The following is a 21,488-nucleotide window of genomic DNA, read 5'->3' on the forward strand; positions in this document are numbered from 1 at the left end:
TATAAATAGATGTGGAAATCCTGCATATGTATTGATTGATTTTGCATCCTCTTTCTTTACATACTAGACACAAATATATATTTACAATGGCACCAGTTATTCAAAAACCAGCACCAACATTTAAGAAGACCGCAGTTATTGACGGTACTTTTGAGGATGTCTCTTTAGATCAATACAAGGGAAAGTGGGTTTTGCTCGCTTTCATCCCAATGGCCTTCACTTTTGTGTGCCCAACTGAGATTATTGCCTATTCTGAGGCTGCAAAGAAGTTTACAGACAAGGACTGTCAAGTCTTGTTCGCTTCTACAGACTCTGAGTATGACTTGTTGGCATGGACTAAGATTAGTAGAGCCGATGGTGGTTTGGGTTCTGTGAACATTCCATTACTTTCCGACAGAAATCATTCCTTGTCCAAGGATTATGATGTTTTGATTCCCGAGGAAGGTGTCGCTCTCAGAGGTATCTTTTTGATCGATCCTAAGGGAACTTTGAGACAGATCACCGTTAACGATTTGCCTGTTGGTAGAAGTGTCGATGAATCGATTAGATTGTTGGAGGCTTTCCAGTTCACTGACAAGTACGGTGAAGTTTGTCCTGCCAACTGGCATCCAGGTGCAGATAGTATCGTTCCTGAGGTGGATGATTCCAAGAAGTACTTCTCTAAGCACGCATAAATATTTAACTATTCAATAAATCATATTTTATTCTAGCTTCACTATCAACTTTAATGGGTTTTGTAGGCTTTTATCAACCACTATAAGTTGATATTTGCTATGTAATTGTCCGTCGTTCGAGTTCTCTTCAAATGGAATCACTTCAACAAGTAGTCTATTGTCTTCTTTATTACCGTTCTTGAAATTGTAAATGTCTCCTCCGTTGTAGAAGATGTCTGGCTCTACTAGTGAAAATCTCACTTTCACGTATTCATTAGCAAACTGCTCCACGGTAATTTGGGAGGTTGTAATCACCACCTCTCTTGGCCTGTTACCACATACTGGACAATCAACAAGCTTATGATACTCGTCGCTAGCAAGAACAACTCCCACTTCTCCATTATAATACATGATATTTTCCAGATTCGGGTTACACGAGGTGATGAACTTGAATGCTTCATTGCAACAGGCAGCTGCTATCACTGCATTGGTGGAAGCAATAGCCGGAATGATATTCTTCACCACTCCAAGTGTTTTGGCCTTGGTTACACCTTCGATTCCAAAATCCTTGGCCCTCTGTAATGACATTCGGTACATCTTGGTCACATGCTCTGGGTCATCTGCATCGAACTTTGTATGTGGGTAGAGTTTGGGCCACTTTAACTGGTGCGCCCATTCAATACAATGTTCCGGTAATCTAGGCATTGAAGCAAGTGTACAAAGTGGATACGTGGTTTGCTTGGGTATTAATTGCTTGTAACACTCAAAGCATGCCGTAATCGTGGGAATCATTACTTTGACAGACCCTTGGAAACCCTCAGTACCTCCATCTATTAATGGAATATATTGGGTATGTTGCATCGCTATATCAACCACCATCTTATTGATCCAACTTCGAGCCTCAATATTATCCAATCCACAAACTATCAATGTGAATTGCCGATAGAATTCCATGTCGAAGTCTTGGATCTTGTTGAAATGAGCCTGTATCTTCACATCTTTCACCACCTGCTTGATAAACCTAGACGCTATTTCCGCTTTCGACTTGCCCACATCTTCTTCTCTAAACAAGAATTGTCTATTCAAATTCGATAATTCAATTGTATCCATATCAATACAGTCAATCTCTTTGAAAGACGATAATGCCAAATCTTTAAGTATCTCGCATCCTAATCCTCCAGCTCCAACTACTAAGATCTTGGCTCTGCCTAATTCAGTTTCTCCGAATTCTCTAGTATACTCCTTATCAGTGAATGGACCTGCTCCTTGAAGAGCATAACCCGTCGAGATCCTTGTATCTCTAATCATCATTTACTCAGGAACAACTAGTAAACTTAACTGAGCTGAAATTAGTATGAATATATATATATTTTTTTTATGTATAGCCTCATATCATATTAGCCTTACATTTCAGTCTTCCGCCTCGAAAATTGTGCAACGTCTTCTTACCGGGGGATATCTTCTGAAGATGCCTCCAAGCCTCTTGAATATGAATTGCTTCTATCGACATGGAATCATCGTCTGGTTCATCAAATAGGTACTTTTTCTTCTTGGACTTTTGAACATGCGATACGCTACTCCCATTCTCATTTCCTGACTTCTTGATTTTCAAGGCCTCCTCTGTAATTGAGCACACCAGCTCAAATGTAAGGAATCCCAATATATCTATAACGTCATCGTTGGGTCTACTTTCAGCTATCTGGGAGATCCCACACCATTCTCTAAACCGTTTCGACTTTCTAAACGTAAAACTGGCCTGTCTACATTCTGACCAATGAGCATACTCCTTCTGAGTCATATGCTTCGTTCTCTCGTCATTTTGCTTCAATCTCTTCATCTGTGCTAACAATGCTTCTCTTTCATCTTCATCCACGTCCTCTTGTGTGTCTTCTCCCATGATTAAAGGTTGCTCATTGAACATGAATTCCAACTCCCAAGGTAGTCTCAGAGACTTCTTCTGTTTAACTGCCATAGATTTGGTCTCTACTATTGCACCACCTCCCCCTGCCACGTTTCCAGATGTGTCTCCTGGGTGTCCCGGTGGTCCTTCTCCATTTGCATTGCCTGCATTATCGTCTATCAAGTCATTACCGGCCGATCCAATCTCCCCACTTTCCTGGTCCTTGGCATTTTTTCGCACATCTTTCCATGATAAGTAAGTTCGTAGTCTATTCACTTTAGCCTTATCGTGTCTAATCATAAAGATCACGTCCTCAGGTGAAATGGCTCTTTGCCCTCGTGCATTCGCTGTCCTCTGTGACTCTAATATAAGCTCCACAACTTGATCCTTCACGATATCCTCAATCAATTCTGTAGTAGTCTCTGGAGGATCGTTGGTCTCCCCACTCACAAACATCATCTGCTGAATCTCGGTCCTGTACCTGCTCTTGTTTCTATCCCTAGCTGAAGATCCTGATGAATGGCCATGAATCCCACCATGTGAGTTACTTCCTCCAGATCGTTTGGAAGAGGCTGCATTCTTAGGCTTCGATACCATCCTTCAAAGATCCCTAGTCAAAAGAGAAAGACGTTACAATATTACTCTAATGGTTTTTTTCGTGGGTGTATCCATTTAATGTTTTATGCATTGCATAAATCTTTATTCCTTCCTTCCTTCCTTCCTTCACTTTGAAGTACTAATGATCCGCCATTTTACCTCCTCTGCAGCAGCCAGTACATCTAAATGGGTGGAATCGGATCTGATAGTTCATATGAAATCTAGATTCAAGGGATATTGCATACCCATAAGTTCGCCAGATCAGGTAGATCCCTATATCAACCAGCTATATTCTCTGCATAAAAAGTTAGGCAAAGCTACACATCCTACGATGTATGCCTGGAAGACAGCAAGCCCAAATTCAAAAGGACCAAGAGATAGTCCAATCAGTTCTGTTCTCTACCTTGATAGACCAATAAACCTCAGGCAGGGGTTCGACGATTGTGGCGAAGGTGGCTCAGGTGACAGACTAATGGGACTTCTGGATAGAATGAAGCTGGTCAACATTCTTATTGCAGTAACAAGATGGTACGGAGGCGTACAGTTGGGTCCTTCCAGATTCAGATGCATTAGTGACGCTGCTACAGGAGCTCTTAGAAATGCAGGCTACACAAATTCAAATATGCACAGAAAAAGCAAATGGATCGATGTTAAAGCACTCGAAAACATTACGCAAACTAATAAAAAATAGAAACTAGTTTAATATAAACTTGAGCTTGTAGTTGTTCATTTGAACACCTTACCGTCGGCGATTTCTCTCTTCTCGCCGTTGGCAATAACAGGCTGGTCCCAAGCCCACATGTTTTCCACAAAAGCCTTGTCTTCAGGCTTGGAAGCATCCAACTTGGTGAACTCGTAAGACTCCCAATCAGGAGCAACATCAAAAGCTGTCTTGTAGTCCTGGCCTCTGACCAAGAAAGCACCAATGATACCGTTGTTGTTGTTCTCGCCGTAAACAACCATGCAACCAAACAAGAATTTCGTAGAGGCAGAAAGTCTTGCGTAGAATCCACCGATCAAGTTGTTGGACATGAAGGTCAAGGTCAACTCGTCGTTGTACTTGAAGCCAACCTTGTACAAAGACCACTCTTCAGGGTTGTAGAATTCCTTCCAGAAGTATGGCAAAGCGCTAGTTCTGGTTTCCTCGTTAGAGTACACTCTCTTCCACTGGTCAATTGGAATGCTTGACTTGCCCAAAGCTTCCAAAGGATGCTTTGGCTTCTTGACTTCCTGAGACTGCTGCTGCTGCTGCTGTTGTGGTTGTTGTGGTTTCTTCTCCTTCTTCTTCTGCTGCTGCTGCTGCTGTTGTTGTTGTTCACCACCATTCTTCTTCTTCTTTTCCTTCTTAGGAGGATGCAAGATTGGTTGATCGGCAAGTTTTAGAGTGTCAAAGAAATAGCTGATATACTCAGACTTGCGAACAGTGTTGAACCATCTCATCAAAATTGGACGCTCTGCTCTCCATTCCGTACCACAGCACAGGGTCAATGGTCTGAAAAAGCATGTGGCAAAGAATAAATCGGCGACAGTTAATCTCTCACCAACCAAGTATGTATGTTCAACCAATCTCTCTTCAAGAATAGCGACATACTCATCGATCTTCTTTCTACCATCTTCAACTGCCTTCTTGTTGTAAGGAACTCTACTCAAAATACAACCAACGATGTCACTGACAGAGTTCATGAAATCGCATGTGGCAAACGACATGTATTGCAAAACCTGAGCCTGCTCTTTGAGGTCTTTACCCAATAGAGGGGATTCCTCGTCATGCAATTTAACCACTAAGATGGTGTTAGTAAAAACAAAAGCTCCTGGTGAATTATTTTAGTTTTCCTTGCACTTCTCTCGACTTATTTTCAGGTATTAAACTTCTCGACATGATTTCTTAAGACAGGGATAACTGAATAATATAAATGTTTTCATCAGCAAAAAAGGGGAGAAAAGAAGTGACGCAAAAAACCGGATTGAAACTAATACTTACAATAATGGACAACTGCAATAACTTCGTGAAGTTTGAAGCCCTTAGGGCCAATAAATGATGGAGCCTTATGCATTGGGAAGTTCTTGATATGATCCGGACTGTCCTTTGGCTCAATTTTGACATCTAATTTCAACGTCTTGATTAAGCCAACTGGCAAGATGGATCTTGTCTCACCGGTACCGAAAAGTGTTCCCTGAGACATGTTAATAGTTGTGTATGTTAACTGCTAAACACAGAGAGAAAAAAAAACTAGTGCTGGAGAGGAAAAGACCCCCCGACTCGCTTCTAGAAAAAGAAAACTCCTCCAATTTTTTTTTTCAATTTATGTGGATCGCGAAAAAATTTTCAGTGCAAAAATGAGAACCAAATTAGGTTTGGCACTACACTGAGGGTTAGGGAGAATGATTGAGAGAAAGGAGAGAAGAGACAGAAATGAAAGAAATGACAGATTTGGTTGATTTGGTAGAGACTTGGTAGTAATTGGTATCGGTTTGGCTAAGAATGATGACCATATTTGTCTGGCTTTGAACATTTTTTGATTGTCTTGGTTCTTTTGGTGGTAATTCCAGGAAACTACCCTTAATTGACTGGTCTAGTCTGATTTAATTTGTGGCTGAGTTAGATGAGCCACAGATTGTGAGATGAGCTAGTTATAGTCAATTGATTGGATACGGTGATTATCATTAGAGTTATTATTCCTCCCGATATTTTGCATGTTGTCCAGACTGAATGGAAGATTAGGTTTTTTCATTAGGAATTTTGGTACTGCCTCTTCCAAAGTTTCTCTACCTGAAAAGGTGAGGACGCTCGAAAAGTTCGCTTTTAAGCATTTCTCTCATACTATAAATGAGGTTAATGGAGGATTGGAAGATGTTCTGAATAAAAAAGTTACTCTTAACGGATGGATAAATGGTAGTCCCCGAAAGATGTCGAAGAACTTGGTTTTTGCTGCATTTAGAGATTTTAATGGAGATTTCACTCAGATCACTGCCAAAGGTGAGTCTGTATCGCAGTTGCTAAGAACGTTAAAGCCTGAAGATGCTCTTTCTGTTACGGGAACTGTTACTGTTAGGAAACAGAAGACAGATGATCAATTCAAACAGTGGGAACTTGTTCTTGAGGACCTTGAAGTTCTAAATTATTCAAACGAAAAGGCTTCCCAGTTGGATTCTCTTAAAGCAACCCCTTCACAATATCCTCCGGAGTACAGATATCTTCAATTGAGACAGCCTTTTTATCAGAATGCACTAAAAATGCGGTCCAAAGCTGCTTCCATTGCCAGATCCGTGTTTCAATCCATGAATTTCACAGAGATTGAAACTCCTATGCTATTTAAATCAACCCCTGAAGGTGCCAAAGAGTTCTTGGTACCTACAAGACGTGAAGGTTTTTTTTACGCTTTACCCCAGTCTCCTCAGCAATATAAACAGATCTTGATGGCTAGTGGTTTCAAGGGTTATTATCAGATTGCCAAATGTTTTAGAGATGAGGATCTAAGAGCAGATAGACAACCTGAATTTACCCAGATCGATATGGAAATGTCGTTTGCTAAGAGTGAAGATGTTCAATATGTGATCCAGAAGTTACTCACTCAAATTTGGAATGGAGTTCGTCATTTACCTTTTTATCGAATCGATCCTGCCAATGAATATGCTATTGTTGAATTGAAACCCGGTGAGAGCTTTCCAAAAGTCAATTATATGGAAGCTCTTACCAGTTATGGTATTGATAAACCGGATCTTCGTGCTACACTCTCTTTTAAAGACATTTCGAGTTTCTTTGGAAGTCAACCGTTAAAAAGATCTGATTTTCCTGTCATTGAAGCTTGTGTGTTGAAGAATGCTTTAAATTTGGTGGTTAAATCTCCTAGAAATTTGTTCGATAAGACTAACTACAGTATGAGAACACCGTATATTTTCAAGATTCTCTGTGAAGATGATCTTTATCGATGGTTTTCTAAGCTCCCTGTGGATCTTGTCGATGCTGATTCTGCATCCCAGTTAAATCGTTATCTTAACTTGTCTGTGGGAGATATAGTGGCTGTCAGCGATAGATCTGAGATTCCTTATGAAAGTCCTACTCCATTGGGTAGATTTAGACAGTTGGCGATGCAGGAGTATCCTACGAGCTGGAGAAGAAAAGTCGCCGGAGCTACTGAACAGCCGACTCAAAACGACATTTTTGTAGCTTCTTGGCTTGTAAATTTCCCTCTATTCAGTCCTAGTGAGGGTGATTCCATCGATGGTTATCCTGTATATGATTTTAGTAACCTAGAATCCACCCATCATCCGTTCACCATGGTGAAATTAGAAGATTATGATTATTTGGCCTCTAATCCTTTAAAGGCTAAAGGTGATCATTATGACTTGGTGGTTAACGGTGTCGAAGTTGGAGGCGGATCAAGAAGAGTCCACGATGCAGAGCTCCAAAAGTTCATCTTCTCCAATATTCTTAAAATTGACAACTATATGGGCCTTTTTGGTCATTTATTGCACGCTTTATCTAGTGGTTGTCCTCCTCATGCAGGCCTTGCCATTGGTTTCGATAGAATGTGTTCCATGTTATTAGGATCTCCTACCATTAGAGATGTGGTTGCATTTCCTAAGACTCAAGCTGGTACTGATCCTGTTGTCGAATCTCCAAGTACTGTGCCTGAAAAAACACTTCAAACCTACCATATAGGAGTGAAAAAGTAGCCCAACGGCTCTCTTCTCGTGTATATACAAATCCTTTTACTGTACTGTTCAAGTATTTTCCTAATTGGGAAATCTAGTAATTCTCACTAAATTAAATTTCCAAATGCGGCCCGGCTGGTCGGAATTTTCTTTTTCCTGCCTCGGCTTCGCTGCGGTCGTGGCAATGCAAGTTTAGCCCCCAAGATACTACCAAGCTTTGGTGCCGGAAATAAAGATTCGGTTAGGATATTGTTCCAGAAAAGCAAGCTATTTACAAGCAGGTACTGTCGTTTGAAAGTACAGGTTGCTGCCATTCTATTGGTACCTTTGGGGTGTCTTTTCTTTACCGGATACTAGGAATACCAGGCAGTTTCTTATTCTAAACAGAACCTTATTTGTCATTGCGGGCAAAAATTTTCTTTTTTCGCAGTGAAATTTTTTTACGCTTTACTGCCATACATACACATTCACAGCCTCAAGTAGCGGGCTTTGGGTCATACAGAGAGAAAGGAGACCATCTACAGAGAAGACACATTCTTTTGGTTGAACTTGCTCTCTATCACAGATAGTTAGAGTCATTTTTGACTAAGTCGTTGACTTTCGCCTACAAAGGTATCTCTTACTTTACTGCCCTTACACAGGGGGTGCTTCCCGTCCAACTTTTATCGGGGCTTAATTTTTCTCCAATTTTACTGGTGCAAGGAAGTGCTGGTCACAACCGCAAAAGGTAATTTATCTGTCTATTTGATTTAGGGATTTCGATCTCCCATATAATGGCACTTTCCTCTTCATCAGGGAGATTCCGGCAACGGAAAATCTCCGTGAAACAAACGCTTCATGTTATGAAGCAGAAAGATATACCAGATTTGGACACCGAAGAACAGCAGAGAGAGCTGCAACATATAGAGACAGGTGTTGAAAAGGGAGAAGAAGAAGAGAAGGATCTACAAGCAGTAATGCTTGCTACCAATGCAAAATTTCGTGGTGCCAAAGTTCAGGATGTCTCCATCCCTACACCAGATGCTTCCAAGACATGGATAGATGCATCAAAGTACTACGGGTCCAAGTATCACTACCCTGAGGACTATCTTAAGTTTTCTTCCACCGTCGAAGATACGAGTGGGTGTCAGTATAACATGGATGAAGTTGATAACGAGTTTCTTGATACGTATAATTCAGACAAAATAGATCGAGATAGATGCACAGAAGATGAATTCGAGATCTTGATGTACAATTTTGAACGTGTTGTCGACAAGAAACAGCCATATTTGTCCATGGATCCGAGTCAGATTCTTGGTTTTGCTGAAATCAAGCAGATGGCTCTGGTTCAGGACGAAGAAGATCCAACATTCATGCATAGGCAACTTGGTAATCAGTTAGGCATACCTAATTTCCGTACCTTGCTTGATTCTGAGCTTCCTGTCGCTCCAAGGCCTCTTCGTCAGCTCTTGGACAAATTTGGTTCCGACATATATGACCACTGGAAGAAAAGAAGACTTAATCGAAAGGGCGAGTCCGTTTTTGCCCAACTTAAATTTGAGGATCCTTCCCAGCAGCAGAGGGATGATAATGATCCTTACGTTTGCTTCAGAAGACGTGAATATCGCCATGCTAGGAAAACTAGACGTGCTGATGTACAAGGTGTAGAGAAGTTGAGGTTATTGGATCGTGATTTCCGCACTGCGCGGCAACTATTGTTGATGGTGGCGCAGAGAGAGTTGAAGAAGCAAGCTGAAATGAGAGCTGAGTGGGGTGTTTTCAAGCAGAGGTGTGCCATAAAAGATCTTAAGAGAGAGTTGGGTATTAAGACAGAAGACAAAGACTTGATTGATCAAAAGAAGCGTCGTCTGAATGCTTTCAGAGTGCAAAGGGCTAAAGAAGCTGCCGCTGCTGCCGAGAAAGAGAGGCTAAGATCCAAGCAGAAATCTGATGGTAAAAAGGGTCATCATTCCAAGCGTTCTTTTGCCCAAAGGCGTCTCAATGTTCCAGAGGGTCCTAATTCACTTACTGCTCAACTGAGAAGGCAGCAGCAGAAGCAACTCTTAGCCCAGGGAGCGGGATTGGTTCAAGAAAGCGCATCGCCTCCTCCTGTTCAACCTTATGTGAAATTGCCCAGCGCTAAGATTCCAGATCTTGAAATGACCACAGTCAATACGGTCTTGAAGGATAAATTAGACGGTATTAAAAAAGCTGTCAGCGATAGAATCATTAAAAGAAAGTTGCAGGACGAGGGATGGGTCAATTTCACGGATGACCCTTATAATCCTTTCTTTGATATTTCGCCTAATGGTGAGGAGTTACTTCGGGAGCGGTCTCATCTTCCGTTCAGTTCGATAGCTTCTTCGCTGTATACTATTGAGGACTCTCGACAGATTGATTTCAGTTATGTTTTCAGCAATAGCAAGCATTACAGTAACAATGATAACGAAGTCATCAAAGTGAATGCTGCTACGGGACAGGTTGTTCGTAACGATCGGCATAACTTTATGCCTGCTTTTTACGATCTTGCAGGAGAGGATGGAGATGATTTGGAAGAGTATGGGTTGAATAAAGGCTCGGCGGAAGAATCATTTTATGAGAAGAATCGTCTTAATGTTTCTGAAGTTCTGTTCAAACTAAGGAAAAGAAGAGGGCGGTCCGGTTGTCTGTGGATTGACCGTAAGCGGATCACCGATGAGGATGAATATCAAGCTTATCTTGAGGAGATGGATATGGAAGAAAACATTACTGATTCTGTTGATACTGGTGAAAAAAGGAAAAGAGTTAATGCATATGATGCTCGTGGAGGCGCTAAGAGAAGGTTGAGGTCTCGGTTTATGTTTGACTCCGATTTACCTCCTTTCAACCCTATTGATCCCTCTAGGCTTAACCAAATTGATCCACAAACCCAAGAGATTCGATTTGGTGCTATGCTGCTTAGTAAAGCTTATGATGGAATGCACCAGATTCGCCAGAAGCAGATGGAGACTTATCAGCAAAGAATTCTTTACCAGCAGAAACTTCTTCAGCAGAGACGCCATCAGCATCAGCAACTACAACAACAGCCAAAGGCTGTTGAACTTGCCAATAGTAGTTCGCTCTCGTCTAGGGCCGGATCCCGCAACTATTCTCAGGGCTCCGAAAATGCTCAAAATGTTTCCAACCATGTCAATGGATCAAATAATTCGTTTGCCGCTTCCAAGTCAACTACTGTCAACCAGATTGCTAAAGAAATTGTCTAAATATTTGGAGACTGTCATCGCAAAGATGTATTTTATATTCCCAGAAAGCAGTCCGCTTCCTTTTATGGATGCCTTTGGAGGCATTTCATATATATATATGTATATTTTTGATGCTAATGTATTTTATTATGAGAATAAAGAAACGTTTAGAACGGAGTCTCAAAAAGGAAACTTAAAAAAAAATAAATAAATAATCCACTGGATTCATCGGACCCTTTTTTTTAATTTAACACAATTCAACATATTCATTTAAGAGATTATTTAAAAAACTATTTTCATTAAGTATTAGGTCAACCATTTTTTTGAAGAAAAAGCGTATTGACTTAATTGTTCGACAGTATCAGAAAATGGGCTGTTGTAATTAAAAAAAAGAAACAAGCTCGAATTCCGGAGCATTATAGATGCTAATCAGGGTTATTAGGATTAGACAATCTCAATTCTGCTGATGTCAGTTGGTTGGTCCCTGGCACCAGGCATCCTGGTCCACTTGAACTCAGGAGCAAGGACATAAGCGTTGGCATTTGCGCTCAAGCCATCCCACATAGCGTAGAATGCACATGCGGAAGTCAAGAAGCAGAAGATACCAGCAGTGGTTTTACAACCGGAATGATTTCCGAAGGTTGCAATAGTGTAGAGCAAGAAGAAGCAAAATAGGAATGTCATCAAAGCGAAAATAGGAATTGTAGACTTGATAGTAGCTAACCACATGAAGAAAGTGAAGACAAGCCAAGCACAAAGGAAGATACCCAAAGCATTATTCAAATCATCAGTAGAATCGTAAGAAGATGCGACACCAAACAGATCACAAAGAATAGAACCAATGGACATGAAGAAGGCACCATAGCATAACAAGAAAGTAGAGCCAAACAAGTTGTTGTCAACAATAGCCCAAATACCAGTGATTATCTCCACTAAACCAGAAGAGAAGAATAACAATCCAGAAAGAATGCTAGGGCTTGAAACATTTTCAGCTCCGCAAAGAATCAAACCGAGGGAGAAAAGAGAAACGGCAACCAAGGCACATCCGGCAGCGCAAGAAGTTGGGAATTGTCTGTACCTTCCAGATCTCTTGTACCAGTTAATTCTCAAAAATCCTGTTCTTGGAGGCAACACTTCAGGGTCAAACATTGGAGCTGATGATTCATCTTTGTTCTGTTCACCTGCACGGACTGCAGTGTCAGCATTAGAAAGTTGATCGGTCATTTTTTTTTTTTGATGATGAGTTTAATAAATGTGTTTGAAGGAAATCCTTTTTACAATATGTAAACAAAATGTAGTATTAAAGAGAAGACTAAAAGATTATGCGTATGTTATTCAGTGCACCTACTAGGAAAGAGGACGCCTTTAAATAGTTGGGCAGAAGTGCATGGAACAGCTAAAAAGTAGACCCACAGAAGGTGTCGTAAACAGTTTTAGTCGTTTAGTTGACCACTAAAGTAAATAGAGAAAATATCATGTCATTACGTAAAAGAATGGTAGCTTGTGTGTAAATTACACCGGTATGACGAGAATATCAATAAGTTGACCGCCAAAAAGGAAATAATGTCCGATAAACGAGGTGCTCAACAGAGGTAGGGTAAACTGTCGAGATGGTTATACGGCTCAAGACAATGCAAACAGTGTTATTTTTACTCTAGAAATTACTGGAAATGACAAATAGAATCACAGAAAACTAGAGAGGCTTATGAAAAGTATAGAAGCACAAGATTTTGGCACTACACAAACTCGGCAGATTCAACCCGGGTCACCATTCAACCTGGGTCACCATTGTGTTGTGGTAACACGGGATCTCCATATGGTTTAATTGTGACCACACGAAGGTTAACTGATGATTATGGGTGCGAAGGGAATGAAATTTTATAGTGGAAGTACCGATAATAGCCGGTAGCAACGTTGGAAAGGTGGCCAACTATGGGGAGACGGTTTGAAAAAAAAACTTACTGTCAACTAGGTATCACACCCGCCCTTGGATCTGGAAAATTAAGGGTTAGACCACTGAAATGCGTCAGCAAAATCATAATTAATGCACTTTTATTGTTCCAGATGCAGGCAATAACAATCAAGTATCATCATTTCACCTTACTCCCTGAGCTGTTTTATTGAACATCTTTTGTTGTGTGATTTACTACCTATTGTATAATTCAACCAATGAAAATCACAGGTCCCCTTGAAGTCGTCGAAAGAATTGTCAGGTCAGATCTTTTCTTTTTTTGATGATGATTTTATTATCTCTCGTAAAGAAAAAACTAAACGGTCTTGCCAGCAGCTCCTCACTGTTTTCCAATTCCCGTTTAGAGGATCCAGTCGGTAAAAGATTCCCATTTTGACAGAATTGGAGTTGAAATTCTTGATCTATTTGTAGGAAGGAGTGTTGATGTAGGCACAAAAGTTGGATTTTAGTGTTTCATTTGCTCGGTTGATTCACTATTTGCGTCTGTTGTTCGTAGCTTTTTTTACGAGCTCCACGTGAGAATCTTCTCATTTCACACCACCGCCTCCAATGAATCACCCGAGGAAGGACTTTAAAATTTCTCTTTAATTTTATTTTTCAGACCGCTGAAACTTTTCATTGCGATACTTTTGCATATTTTGATGGAGAAAGGGAAAGATGAGTAGGAATGACCCCAAAATGACCTGTGTAGAAAGGATGAAAGGAAATGCAAATATATGGACGGATGAATTACAATTTCATCTTTGTTATGATTTTAGAGAGACCTTCTGGGGGCTAATATCATGTAGCTAAAGGGTGATGAGATTGTTCGTTCCGCTAGCGCTACTTATTATTATTGTTTCAGTGCGCGCTTAAGCAGACATGTGAATTGATTCGTACGGAATCTCATTTTGTTTTTCTCTTTTTCGGACATTCAGGGCGGAGTTGAATATTGTTATTTATGGATGGTGGCAGTAAAAGAAAGATTTGTCCTACTGATGAGACATCTACTGTAAAAAGGTCTAAGCATACAAAGCTATTCCCCATCCCTGTACTACCGTTTGCGCCTGTAAGACAAGATGAGAGACAGCATTACTTGAAACTGCTGTACGAGCAGTATAAAAAAGTTCTAGATGAATCTGATACTTCTGCTATTGATTTATCTGTTGAAAAGGAATACCAACTATGCAAGATCGCAAAAACACGAATGGAATATATGAATTGTGTGAAAAAGTTGATGTTCAACTTGAAAAAGTATGGATTAGAGGACGGCAATCAGGCAGCTGCCAAACCGAAATTTGGGGGCTCATCGGGCGATATTTATGCACGGCTAACTAAATTATGCATATCCAAACAAAATCTTGTTGAACATGGTTTCGTCATGGACTTGCCAGAAGTGGTGAGGGTCGAAGATGTCGACGATATCGTTGAATGTGAACACTGTCATAATAAATTTTCGAGGCGTGACCAGTACGAAGCAAAGGGTCAGAAAAATACTTGCCGTTTTCATCCCGGAAAAATGTTGTTGGTAAGCAATTCAAATCTCCGTGGTGGTGGAAGAAGAGTTGGTAATCGAGAATACTCTAGTAGGTATCACACTTGTTGCCACGAGTTGAAAGGTCAGAGTGAAGGATGTCGTAAGCTATCAAGTCATGTTTTCAAGCCAAAGGAGCCGAGTACTCTTCATTGGTTTAAGCCTTTTCAAACTATTGGTGCTTTAAGGAAGAGTTTAGATATTCGAGACAATGAAAAGCTGCAAATCGAGAGGAAGAAGAAGATCAAAGCCATTGGAATTGACTGTGAGATGTGTTTCTCGAATAGAGGTTTCGAGTTGACCAAGGTTAGTGCTGTGGATTTTCGTACTATGAAGCCTATCCTCAATAACTTGGTTATTCCTGATGGAGATCAGGTGATTGACCTAAATTCAGATGTCTCCGGTGTTTATTCTGTACCTAAAGAAGGAGATCCTGGTACTTTAACTTTCGACGAAGTGATGGTGAAAATGGCCCAATTGACTGATAAAGATACAATTATCGTTGGCCATGGGCTTGAAAATGATTTGAATGTACTGAGATTAATATACGACAAGATTGTTGACACTGCAGTTCTTTTCAGTGAAAATCAGATTGATCCTATGAGAAAAGATCCCTTGAAGAAATTAGCATGGAAATATCTTAGTAAGAATATTCAGTTAAATGAGCATGATCCTCTTGAAGATGCCGAAATTCCTGTGGAAATCGTGAAAAAGGTACTTTCATCAAAGAAATACATACAGCTGATATAAATATATATATATATATATTAACTACACTAGACCACTCAAGGTGAGTCGTTCTAGAAACAGAGGCAAGTCTTCTTTTCTGATCTCGATGATCGAGCTTTCAAAGCTGTCAATTCTGGCCTTAGCTCCCGTACTGTTGGCAATCTCTTGGAATGCCAATGAAAATGTGTTTAATACGGTAGTTTTATCCTCTCTCTGTTTTCTATCTATCTTTTCATCAAATCCTTTCATATTAGGGTATTTTGGAGGTAATCCACATACCAAATAAGTACCCGTATCTTTATCCAAAGATGCTATAACCAAAGGTAAAGGAGATCCATCCATCTCAGAGCAAGCTTCAAGGATCCAATTTCCTAACTTGGTCAAAATTAAGGGATTTTGAAAGAGCTTCTGACTCGACCCTAAAGTTTGAAAATCTATTGTATCTTTTTCATTAAGAGCAGAAGAAGATGCACTACCAGTTGATCCTACCAATGCAGAATGTCGTGAAGGAGCGAAATTGTTCATACTTATGTCCGTAATGGTATTGTTGGAGGTGAAGCTGTCTTTCAACACCACCAACCGAAATATTCGAAGGTTTTTAATCATTCTTTTCTGAATGATTTCGAATCCTTTTTCAAATATGAATTTTTGTTGAAGCTGTGCGATAACTATTCCTTTGGTGATTAGTTCGAATGTAGAAAGAGCATCGTAAGCCTTCCAGAAATTTCTGATAAACTGCTCCTCTCTTTGAGAAATAAGCTTGTTTAATTTATCATGGGGATTATTGGAATTGGCATCTCCATCAGAGAAAGAATCAGCCATCTCTCCCGGAGGAGTGTTTGTTCTTTTTCCTTCTTCACGAGCCTTTTTAGCTATATCTAAAGAAAGGTCTCCATCAAACTCAAGCAATGCCGTGACTGCTTCTACAAAGTCTCCTGCACTTATTGAACCGTTAAATCCAAAGTTTCGCACAAAGCCATCGTGTATCACGTCAGTTAATCCTAGCGGCGGAAGGTTCTTGGCAAAGATTGTATTGATACGCTTCTTCAGATCCAAGTTTAAATAATGCCAGTTCTTGCAGGCAGATGTAAAAGAAATACCCATTCTGGCAAACATTGTCTTCAACTTCTTTTTACCCTCAGTGGTGTATAACTGGAGTTTAGAGTTGACGTAGTTTGAGTAAAAGAACGACTCATATAAGTTCCAATGACGAAGGAGAAAAAGAGAGTACTCAGTATCTATCTGGAGGCTCTTATTATCGGCCTTGTTACCCATATCTGTATCAATGGCGTTGTTTTTGGCTGTATTCTGAACAGCATCGTCGTTGGACTGTAATCTTCTAACTTCCTCTTTTAGTAAAGGTACCGTTTCTTCGTAGACACCACTGAAATTGGCGTTCAGGGATGTTGTTCCCACAATGGAAAGCCAAAGATATTCTACATTGGACTCGCCGATAGTGGATAGAAGGGTGTACATTTGTAGAGATGCGGACGTCGTGACCGTAGTACCTTGGTTATAGTAATCCTCAATCTTTCTCTCGTTGTCTCTAATGAGGGTTTTATTCTTCTTTGGGATACTTTCCTGCAAGTCCGAGGAAGATCGACGCTTTCGGAAAGATTCAGTACTGTCTGATCCCTCGTCTTCGTTGTCGGCTTCCGCACCACCCACTTCCACGCCACCCACTTCCACGTTATCTTCTTCTTCGCCTTCCTCTCCGCCCATTTCCACACTACCCACTTCCACATTATCTTCTTCTCCCTCCTCTCCACCTTCTTCGTCACTTTCTATAGATATCAAGTAGTCATACGCCTGTCTCTCCTGCTTCAACTCTTCATTGGCAGTTCCATCATCAAAGCAGTTGATCATCTGCGACCCAAACAAGTTATCCAAGTTCCACGGCCGATGACCATCAATAATATATATCTTTCGAGTAAGTTTAAGCTTTGTCTGGTCCAGTTGAGTGGAGTTCTCCGGGGTGACCATGGACTCGTAGTATTCCTTATCTAAATAAGAGTTGACATCAATGTCCAAGAAACTCTCCATATCAACCATGGATCCGCAGCCAAGCATGATCACATTGGATATACTCTCATCCAACTTAGAAAACTTGCTTTTCAAGTCATTATATCCCACCACAGGTATCATCTGGAACACTATCAAGTTCTTCTTTAGCAAAGCTGAGAACATCTTGGCAGAGCATATGGCATCAACGTTCAAACAGGCCACAAATATGGCAAGCTTACACGTGGAATGTGTCATCGATGTCCGTCTAATGTCCTCAAATGCCTGTAAGAAGTGGTCCGGAGTGAGGAGCATTTTTGGTGGATGGAGTAAGTAGTGTCAATAAGAGGCCATGATTACATTTTGATTATTTTCAGATTTAACGCGACGCGTTTCAGGGAGCTCGGGGGAAGACGCGAAGCTACGGGGATCACCCGGTAGGGTATCTCAATTTAAAGTATCTCAATTTATGTTATTATATACATGTCTAGTTTGGAATCTTTATGTCTTGAACAAAATGCTTCACTTTATGAATATCTGAACTGTCTCCCCAAAGTAAATATGGCTCGGCGTTAAGCTCGTCCTGAACATTCATACATTTTAGATAAATATTTGCCAAAAGCTTGTAGGTGACAAGATCGGGAGGAATCGCATTGACTTTGAGTTCATCCACCATGCGTGACACTAGTTGAAGGTTCTCGGTATTGGTCCAAATCTGGTCTATTAAGGCATTATAGACGTCGATGTTCAGACCAAATTCGTAGAGCTCAATGGATTGGTGTCTCTTGATGTAGTTTATGATGAGTAAAGTTTCATCCAACGAGTTGAAATCGTTGGTCATAGAGGTGAGGCAGAACCTAAGTAATAGAGGCAATGTAGATTTATCTACCAAAGGCTTTGAAGGATCCACTATGCTCGCTTTGTTGATTCTATCTCTGTCATGCTTTGTTAACGCTTCCACGTTATCTAGAAATCCTTGTAGGACATTATGTCGCACAAATTGAGCAAGTTGTTCTCCATCGTTGATCTTCGTGTTAATGTAGTCGATTGTGGGTTGTAAACCGAACATTATATCACGATTATGCTTCAACTTCTCCTCGAAACGTGTCTTGATCGCTGAAGACTTCTGCGAGGCAAGTCTAAACGTCTCGTCTCCCAACAATTGGTTTGTCTGGATGGTAGTGGAGTCAGTAAATCCCGAAATCTTCTTGATAGTATCAGTAATTCCTATCTTTCCATGCTCGTTTTTCAAGTAGTTAAAGATCTTGTGAAACGACTTCTGCTCCTCAAATGATGTCATATGTCCCTGATCTGCCACAGATGCAGAAAAGTCCTTATAGAAATTGTTATATGCCGTTTTATTTTCCGTCACTTTGGCCAAAAACTGCGATGGATTCTCTGTTTCTTCTGAATCTCTTTCTTTCGACTTCATCTTGGATTCAGCCTCTCCAAAAGTTTCACCGAGCTTTATCTGTGACCCAAGTTTATTTGCCGTCACAGAAAATGACCTGTAGCCGCAAAGTCCTCCACCCAATACTGTTCTAAGCATTATTGTTAGGAACAAAGAACCATCTTACTTTCCAAATAGTCTTGATCTCTACTGAAATTTTTCCCCAGCTTATTTTGTAGATTACGTAAGCGGCTAATAATGCGTATTATTATCATTTGACGGTATGTACAGTATATATAGGTAGATAGAAGGAAACGGCTTGAGCGAGTATAATGTGCCCTGCACAACCACTCGTCATCGTTTGTAATTAGGGCTCATTTGGACTTCTTGTGAATTTTCGGAAGTAATCTGGAAGCATGGTAGTTCAAAGTTGGCTTTGGAGGAGGAGGGATCTTTCCACCTTTATTCATACACAGTTTAAGCTGGAGCTCTAAATCTGTACAACTGGCGGCACCTTCACCGTTAGAAGCCCAGCAATTTAGCATCTGGGTCATAATCACTAGACATGGATTGGTTTGTTGTTTGGCCACTTGGTTTCTCACTCTAAGACGAGGTAAAGGGGGGACTGCTGCTCTCGTAGGTGCCTTCATTGGATGTGGTTGGAGAAGAATAGGTGTAGTCGTTGGATCTATGAGCTTTGAAAATTTTTCCTCACTATATCTAATCATCGTGTGATATTTGATCACGTGTAAAATCCTTAAATATTATAATGGTACCGCTAACCGTACCGTTAACCGTACCGCTGAGGCACGGACAGAGAATCAAAGTGGTTCTTTGACCTGTTCTCTCGTTGTTGCAACCGGCTGCAACCAGCTGCTTCTTCCTTCCTTTCCGTCACCTTATTTTCAATTCTCCTTATTCACTTTCCGCTTCGTTGAGACGCGCGCTCAAGTTGAAAGCAGACAGAGCTTATTTTTTTCTTCTCCATCTTGATACGCTTAATTTCCTTCTTGATAAGCTTATATTCGAGGTTTATTTGCAGGCAACTATCCTTTTTATTGGCACCATTGAAAGTTTTGTGTCGAGCTGTTTTCAGTCATACTCGTTCTGAAATTTTCGTTTTTTAGGGGACTTTTTCTATCATAATGACCACTGTGGATACCCCTGTTACTGCGGTAAACCCTGAACAATCCACGATTAAGCATGGTCTTGAGGATGATGTGGAAGAATCTACCAGAAAGACTATCAAACTGGACAATTCTGAGCCTATTAAGGATGAGGATAGTGATGATATCGATACTGATGTCGATGAAGACAGTTTGGATGATGATGATGATGATGACGATAACGAGCTTAGAGAATACGCTTTTGAATCAGACCCAGAAGAAAAACTACCCAAGCGTCTTTGGGAGCTGGATCCTATGCCTCCTCTTCAATCCATTAGAATCACCAAGAATACTTGTACCGAGGCAAGAGCGGTCTTGAAATCTCACGGTTATATGAAGTTCTTAGATAAATTTGTTCCACCAGATCCCACTGCTGATGATATTCTCACGCTCGCCAAGCTTTTGGGGTATGTTCCAAACAATGTTGAGAGACTTAGAGCGTCGAAGGATCCTCAGGATTTTTTGCATAGATGCATTGTCTACTTGAGAGAGGCCATTAATAGAGTGCTTAGATCGCGTACTCGGCTACCAAACTTCCATACTGTAGACGACGTTTGCAATGCGCTCAAGAACGCAAAAAACATATTGGTTCTTACCGGTGCTGGTATTTCCACGTCCTTGGGTATTCCGGATTTCAGATCATCCACTGGTTTCTACTCCAAAATGAGGTATTTGGGATTAGATGATCCTCAGGACGTGTTCAGTATTGAGGTATTCCGTCAGGATCCATCAGTATTCTATAATATTGCACATCTGATTCTTCCTCCGGATAAGGCATATACACCTTTACACGCTTTTATCAAGTTGCTTCAAGATAGAGGTAAGTTACTTCGAAACTATACTCAGAACATCGATAACTTAGAGGCCAACGCTGGCGTTCTGCCTGAGAAGCTGGTTCAGTGTCACGGTTCCTTCGCCACAGCTAGCTGTCTTACCTGTAAATATAAGGTGCCCGGTGATGTACTTTTCCCTAATTTGAGGGCCAAAGAAGTCGCTTATTGTCCGTTCTGTGCCTCTGAAAGGAAGGCATTACAACAAAGGTATGATAAGATGGAGGATGAGGGTGGTTATTCAAGACGATTTGAAGATATCAACTCCTTTGGCGTGATGAAACCCGATATTACTTTCTTTGGAGAGGATTTGCCTGAAAGATATCATACCTACATTAAGGAGGATGTAAAGAACTGTGATTTACTTCTTTGCATAGGTACCTCTTTGAAAGTTGCTCCTGTTAGTGAGATTGTTAACAGAGTTCCTGACGATATTCCCCAAATACTTATTAATCGTGATCCTATCGATCATTGTGAGTTTGATGTTGAGATGCTGGGATATTGTGACCAGGCCATAACTTGGTTGTGTGGTGAGAAGCTACACTGGCGTATCTACCACAAGGATTTCGATAAGATCCTACAATCTGGTCTTACTATGGAGGTTTTAGATGAGACTTTTGGTTCGTACCAAATCACTGATGCTGAGCATAGACGCAACATTGCTGAGGCCAAGGCTAAACGCGAAAAGGAGATGGAGGATAAGGACAAAAAGAAAAAGGCCTCTGAAGTTGAAGTCATAGAGGTGAGCTAAGCTAAGCTCTGTCAGTCAGCATCATCGAGCTTTTATGTATATATTGGTGTAAGGATGTACTGGATAATATTATTACCGCGAAAAATCAATAAGAGATGTAACGACCCTTGTAATTCCATGTTCTACTCAA

General features: G+C 40.7%; 12 protein-coding genes across 12 annotated transcripts; 5 read left to right on the forward strand and 7 right to left on the reverse strand.

The window, feature by feature from the left end:
• Positions 1-86: 86 nt before the first annotated feature.
• TSA1B (Peroxiredoxin TSA1-B) lies at positions 87-674 on the forward strand (the record flags this gene model as incomplete). Its single annotated transcript, XM_038922019.1, has 1 exon — positions 87-674. The coding sequence occupies one exon, from the start codon at positions 87-89 to the stop codon at positions 672-674; it is 588 nt and encodes a 195-aa protein (XP_038777947.1).
• Positions 675-701: 27 nt separating this feature from the next.
• Positions 702-1,961, reverse strand: FOA43_001710 (uncharacterized protein; the record flags this gene model as incomplete). Its single annotated transcript, XM_038922020.1, has 1 exon — positions 702-1,961. One exon carries the CDS (start codon positions 1,959-1,961, stop codon positions 702-704), a length of 1,260 nt encoding a protein of 419 aa, XP_038777948.1.
• Positions 1,962-2,040: 79 nt separating this feature from the next.
• Positions 2,041-3,150, reverse strand: FOA43_001711 (uncharacterized protein; the record flags this gene model as incomplete). The annotated part of the gene is made up of 1 exon (XM_038922021.1): positions 2,041-3,150. One exon carries the CDS (start codon positions 3,148-3,150, stop codon positions 2,041-2,043), a length of 1,110 nt encoding a protein of 369 aa, XP_038777949.1.
• A 726-nt stretch (positions 3,151-3,876) lies between these two features.
• FOA43_001712 (uncharacterized protein) lies at positions 3,877-5,333 on the reverse strand (the record flags this gene model as incomplete). Its single annotated transcript, XM_038922022.1, has 2 exons — positions 3,877-4,931; positions 5,132-5,333. 2 exons carry the CDS (start codon positions 5,331-5,333, stop codon positions 3,877-3,879), a joined length of 1,257 nt encoding a protein of 418 aa, XP_038777950.1.
• A 511-nt stretch (positions 5,334-5,844) lies between these two features.
• Positions 5,845-7,827, forward strand: FOA43_001713 (uncharacterized protein; the record flags this gene model as incomplete). The annotated part of the gene is made up of 1 exon (XM_038922023.1): positions 5,845-7,827. The coding sequence occupies one exon, from the start codon at positions 5,845-5,847 to the stop codon at positions 7,825-7,827; it is 1,983 nt and encodes a 660-aa protein (XP_038777951.1).
• Positions 7,828-8,648: 821 nt separating this feature from the next.
• Positions 8,649-11,027, forward strand: FOA43_001714 (uncharacterized protein; the record flags this gene model as incomplete). Its single annotated transcript, XM_038922024.1, has 1 exon — positions 8,649-11,027. One exon carries the CDS (start codon positions 8,649-8,651, stop codon positions 11,025-11,027), a length of 2,379 nt encoding a protein of 792 aa, XP_038777952.1.
• Positions 11,028-11,450: 423 nt separating this feature from the next.
• FOA43_001715 (uncharacterized protein) lies at positions 11,451-12,230 on the reverse strand (the record flags this gene model as incomplete). Its single annotated transcript, XM_038922025.1, has 1 exon — positions 11,451-12,230. The coding sequence occupies one exon, from the start codon at positions 12,228-12,230 to the stop codon at positions 11,451-11,453; it is 780 nt and encodes a 259-aa protein (XP_038777953.1).
• Positions 12,231-13,918: 1,688 nt separating this feature from the next.
• FOA43_001716 (uncharacterized protein) lies at positions 13,919-15,241 on the forward strand (the record flags this gene model as incomplete). The annotated part of the gene is made up of 1 exon (XM_038922026.1): positions 13,919-15,241. The coding sequence occupies one exon, from the start codon at positions 13,919-13,921 to the stop codon at positions 15,239-15,241; it is 1,323 nt and encodes a 440-aa protein (XP_038777954.1).
• Positions 15,242-15,262: 21 nt separating this feature from the next.
• Positions 15,263-17,536, reverse strand: FOA43_001717 (uncharacterized protein; the record flags this gene model as incomplete). Its single annotated transcript, XM_038922027.1, has 1 exon — positions 15,263-17,536. The coding sequence occupies one exon, from the start codon at positions 17,534-17,536 to the stop codon at positions 15,263-15,265; it is 2,274 nt and encodes a 757-aa protein (XP_038777955.1).
• Positions 17,537-17,708: 172 nt separating this feature from the next.
• Positions 17,709-18,770, reverse strand: FOA43_001718 (uncharacterized protein; the record flags this gene model as incomplete). The annotated part of the gene is made up of 1 exon (XM_038922028.1): positions 17,709-18,770. The coding sequence occupies one exon, from the start codon at positions 18,768-18,770 to the stop codon at positions 17,709-17,711; it is 1,062 nt and encodes a 353-aa protein (XP_038777956.1).
• A 215-nt stretch (positions 18,771-18,985) lies between these two features.
• On the reverse strand, positions 18,986-19,261 carry FOA43_001719 (uncharacterized protein; the record flags this gene model as incomplete). The annotated part of the gene is made up of 1 exon (XM_038922029.1): positions 18,986-19,261. One exon carries the CDS (start codon positions 19,259-19,261, stop codon positions 18,986-18,988), a length of 276 nt encoding a protein of 91 aa, XP_038777957.1.
• A 495-nt stretch (positions 19,262-19,756) lies between these two features.
• On the forward strand, positions 19,757-21,358 carry FOA43_001720 (uncharacterized protein; the record flags this gene model as incomplete). Its single annotated transcript, XM_038922030.1, has 1 exon — positions 19,757-21,358. The coding sequence occupies one exon, from the start codon at positions 19,757-19,759 to the stop codon at positions 21,356-21,358; it is 1,602 nt and encodes a 533-aa protein (XP_038777958.1).
• Positions 21,359-21,488: the final 130 nt, after the last annotated feature.

Source organism: Brettanomyces nanus, chromosome 1, assembly GCF_011074865.1.
Source record: "Brettanomyces nanus chromosome 1, complete sequence".
Classification (NCBI taxonomy): Eukaryota; Fungi; Ascomycota; class Pichiomycetes; order Pichiales; family Pichiaceae; genus Brettanomyces; species Brettanomyces nanus.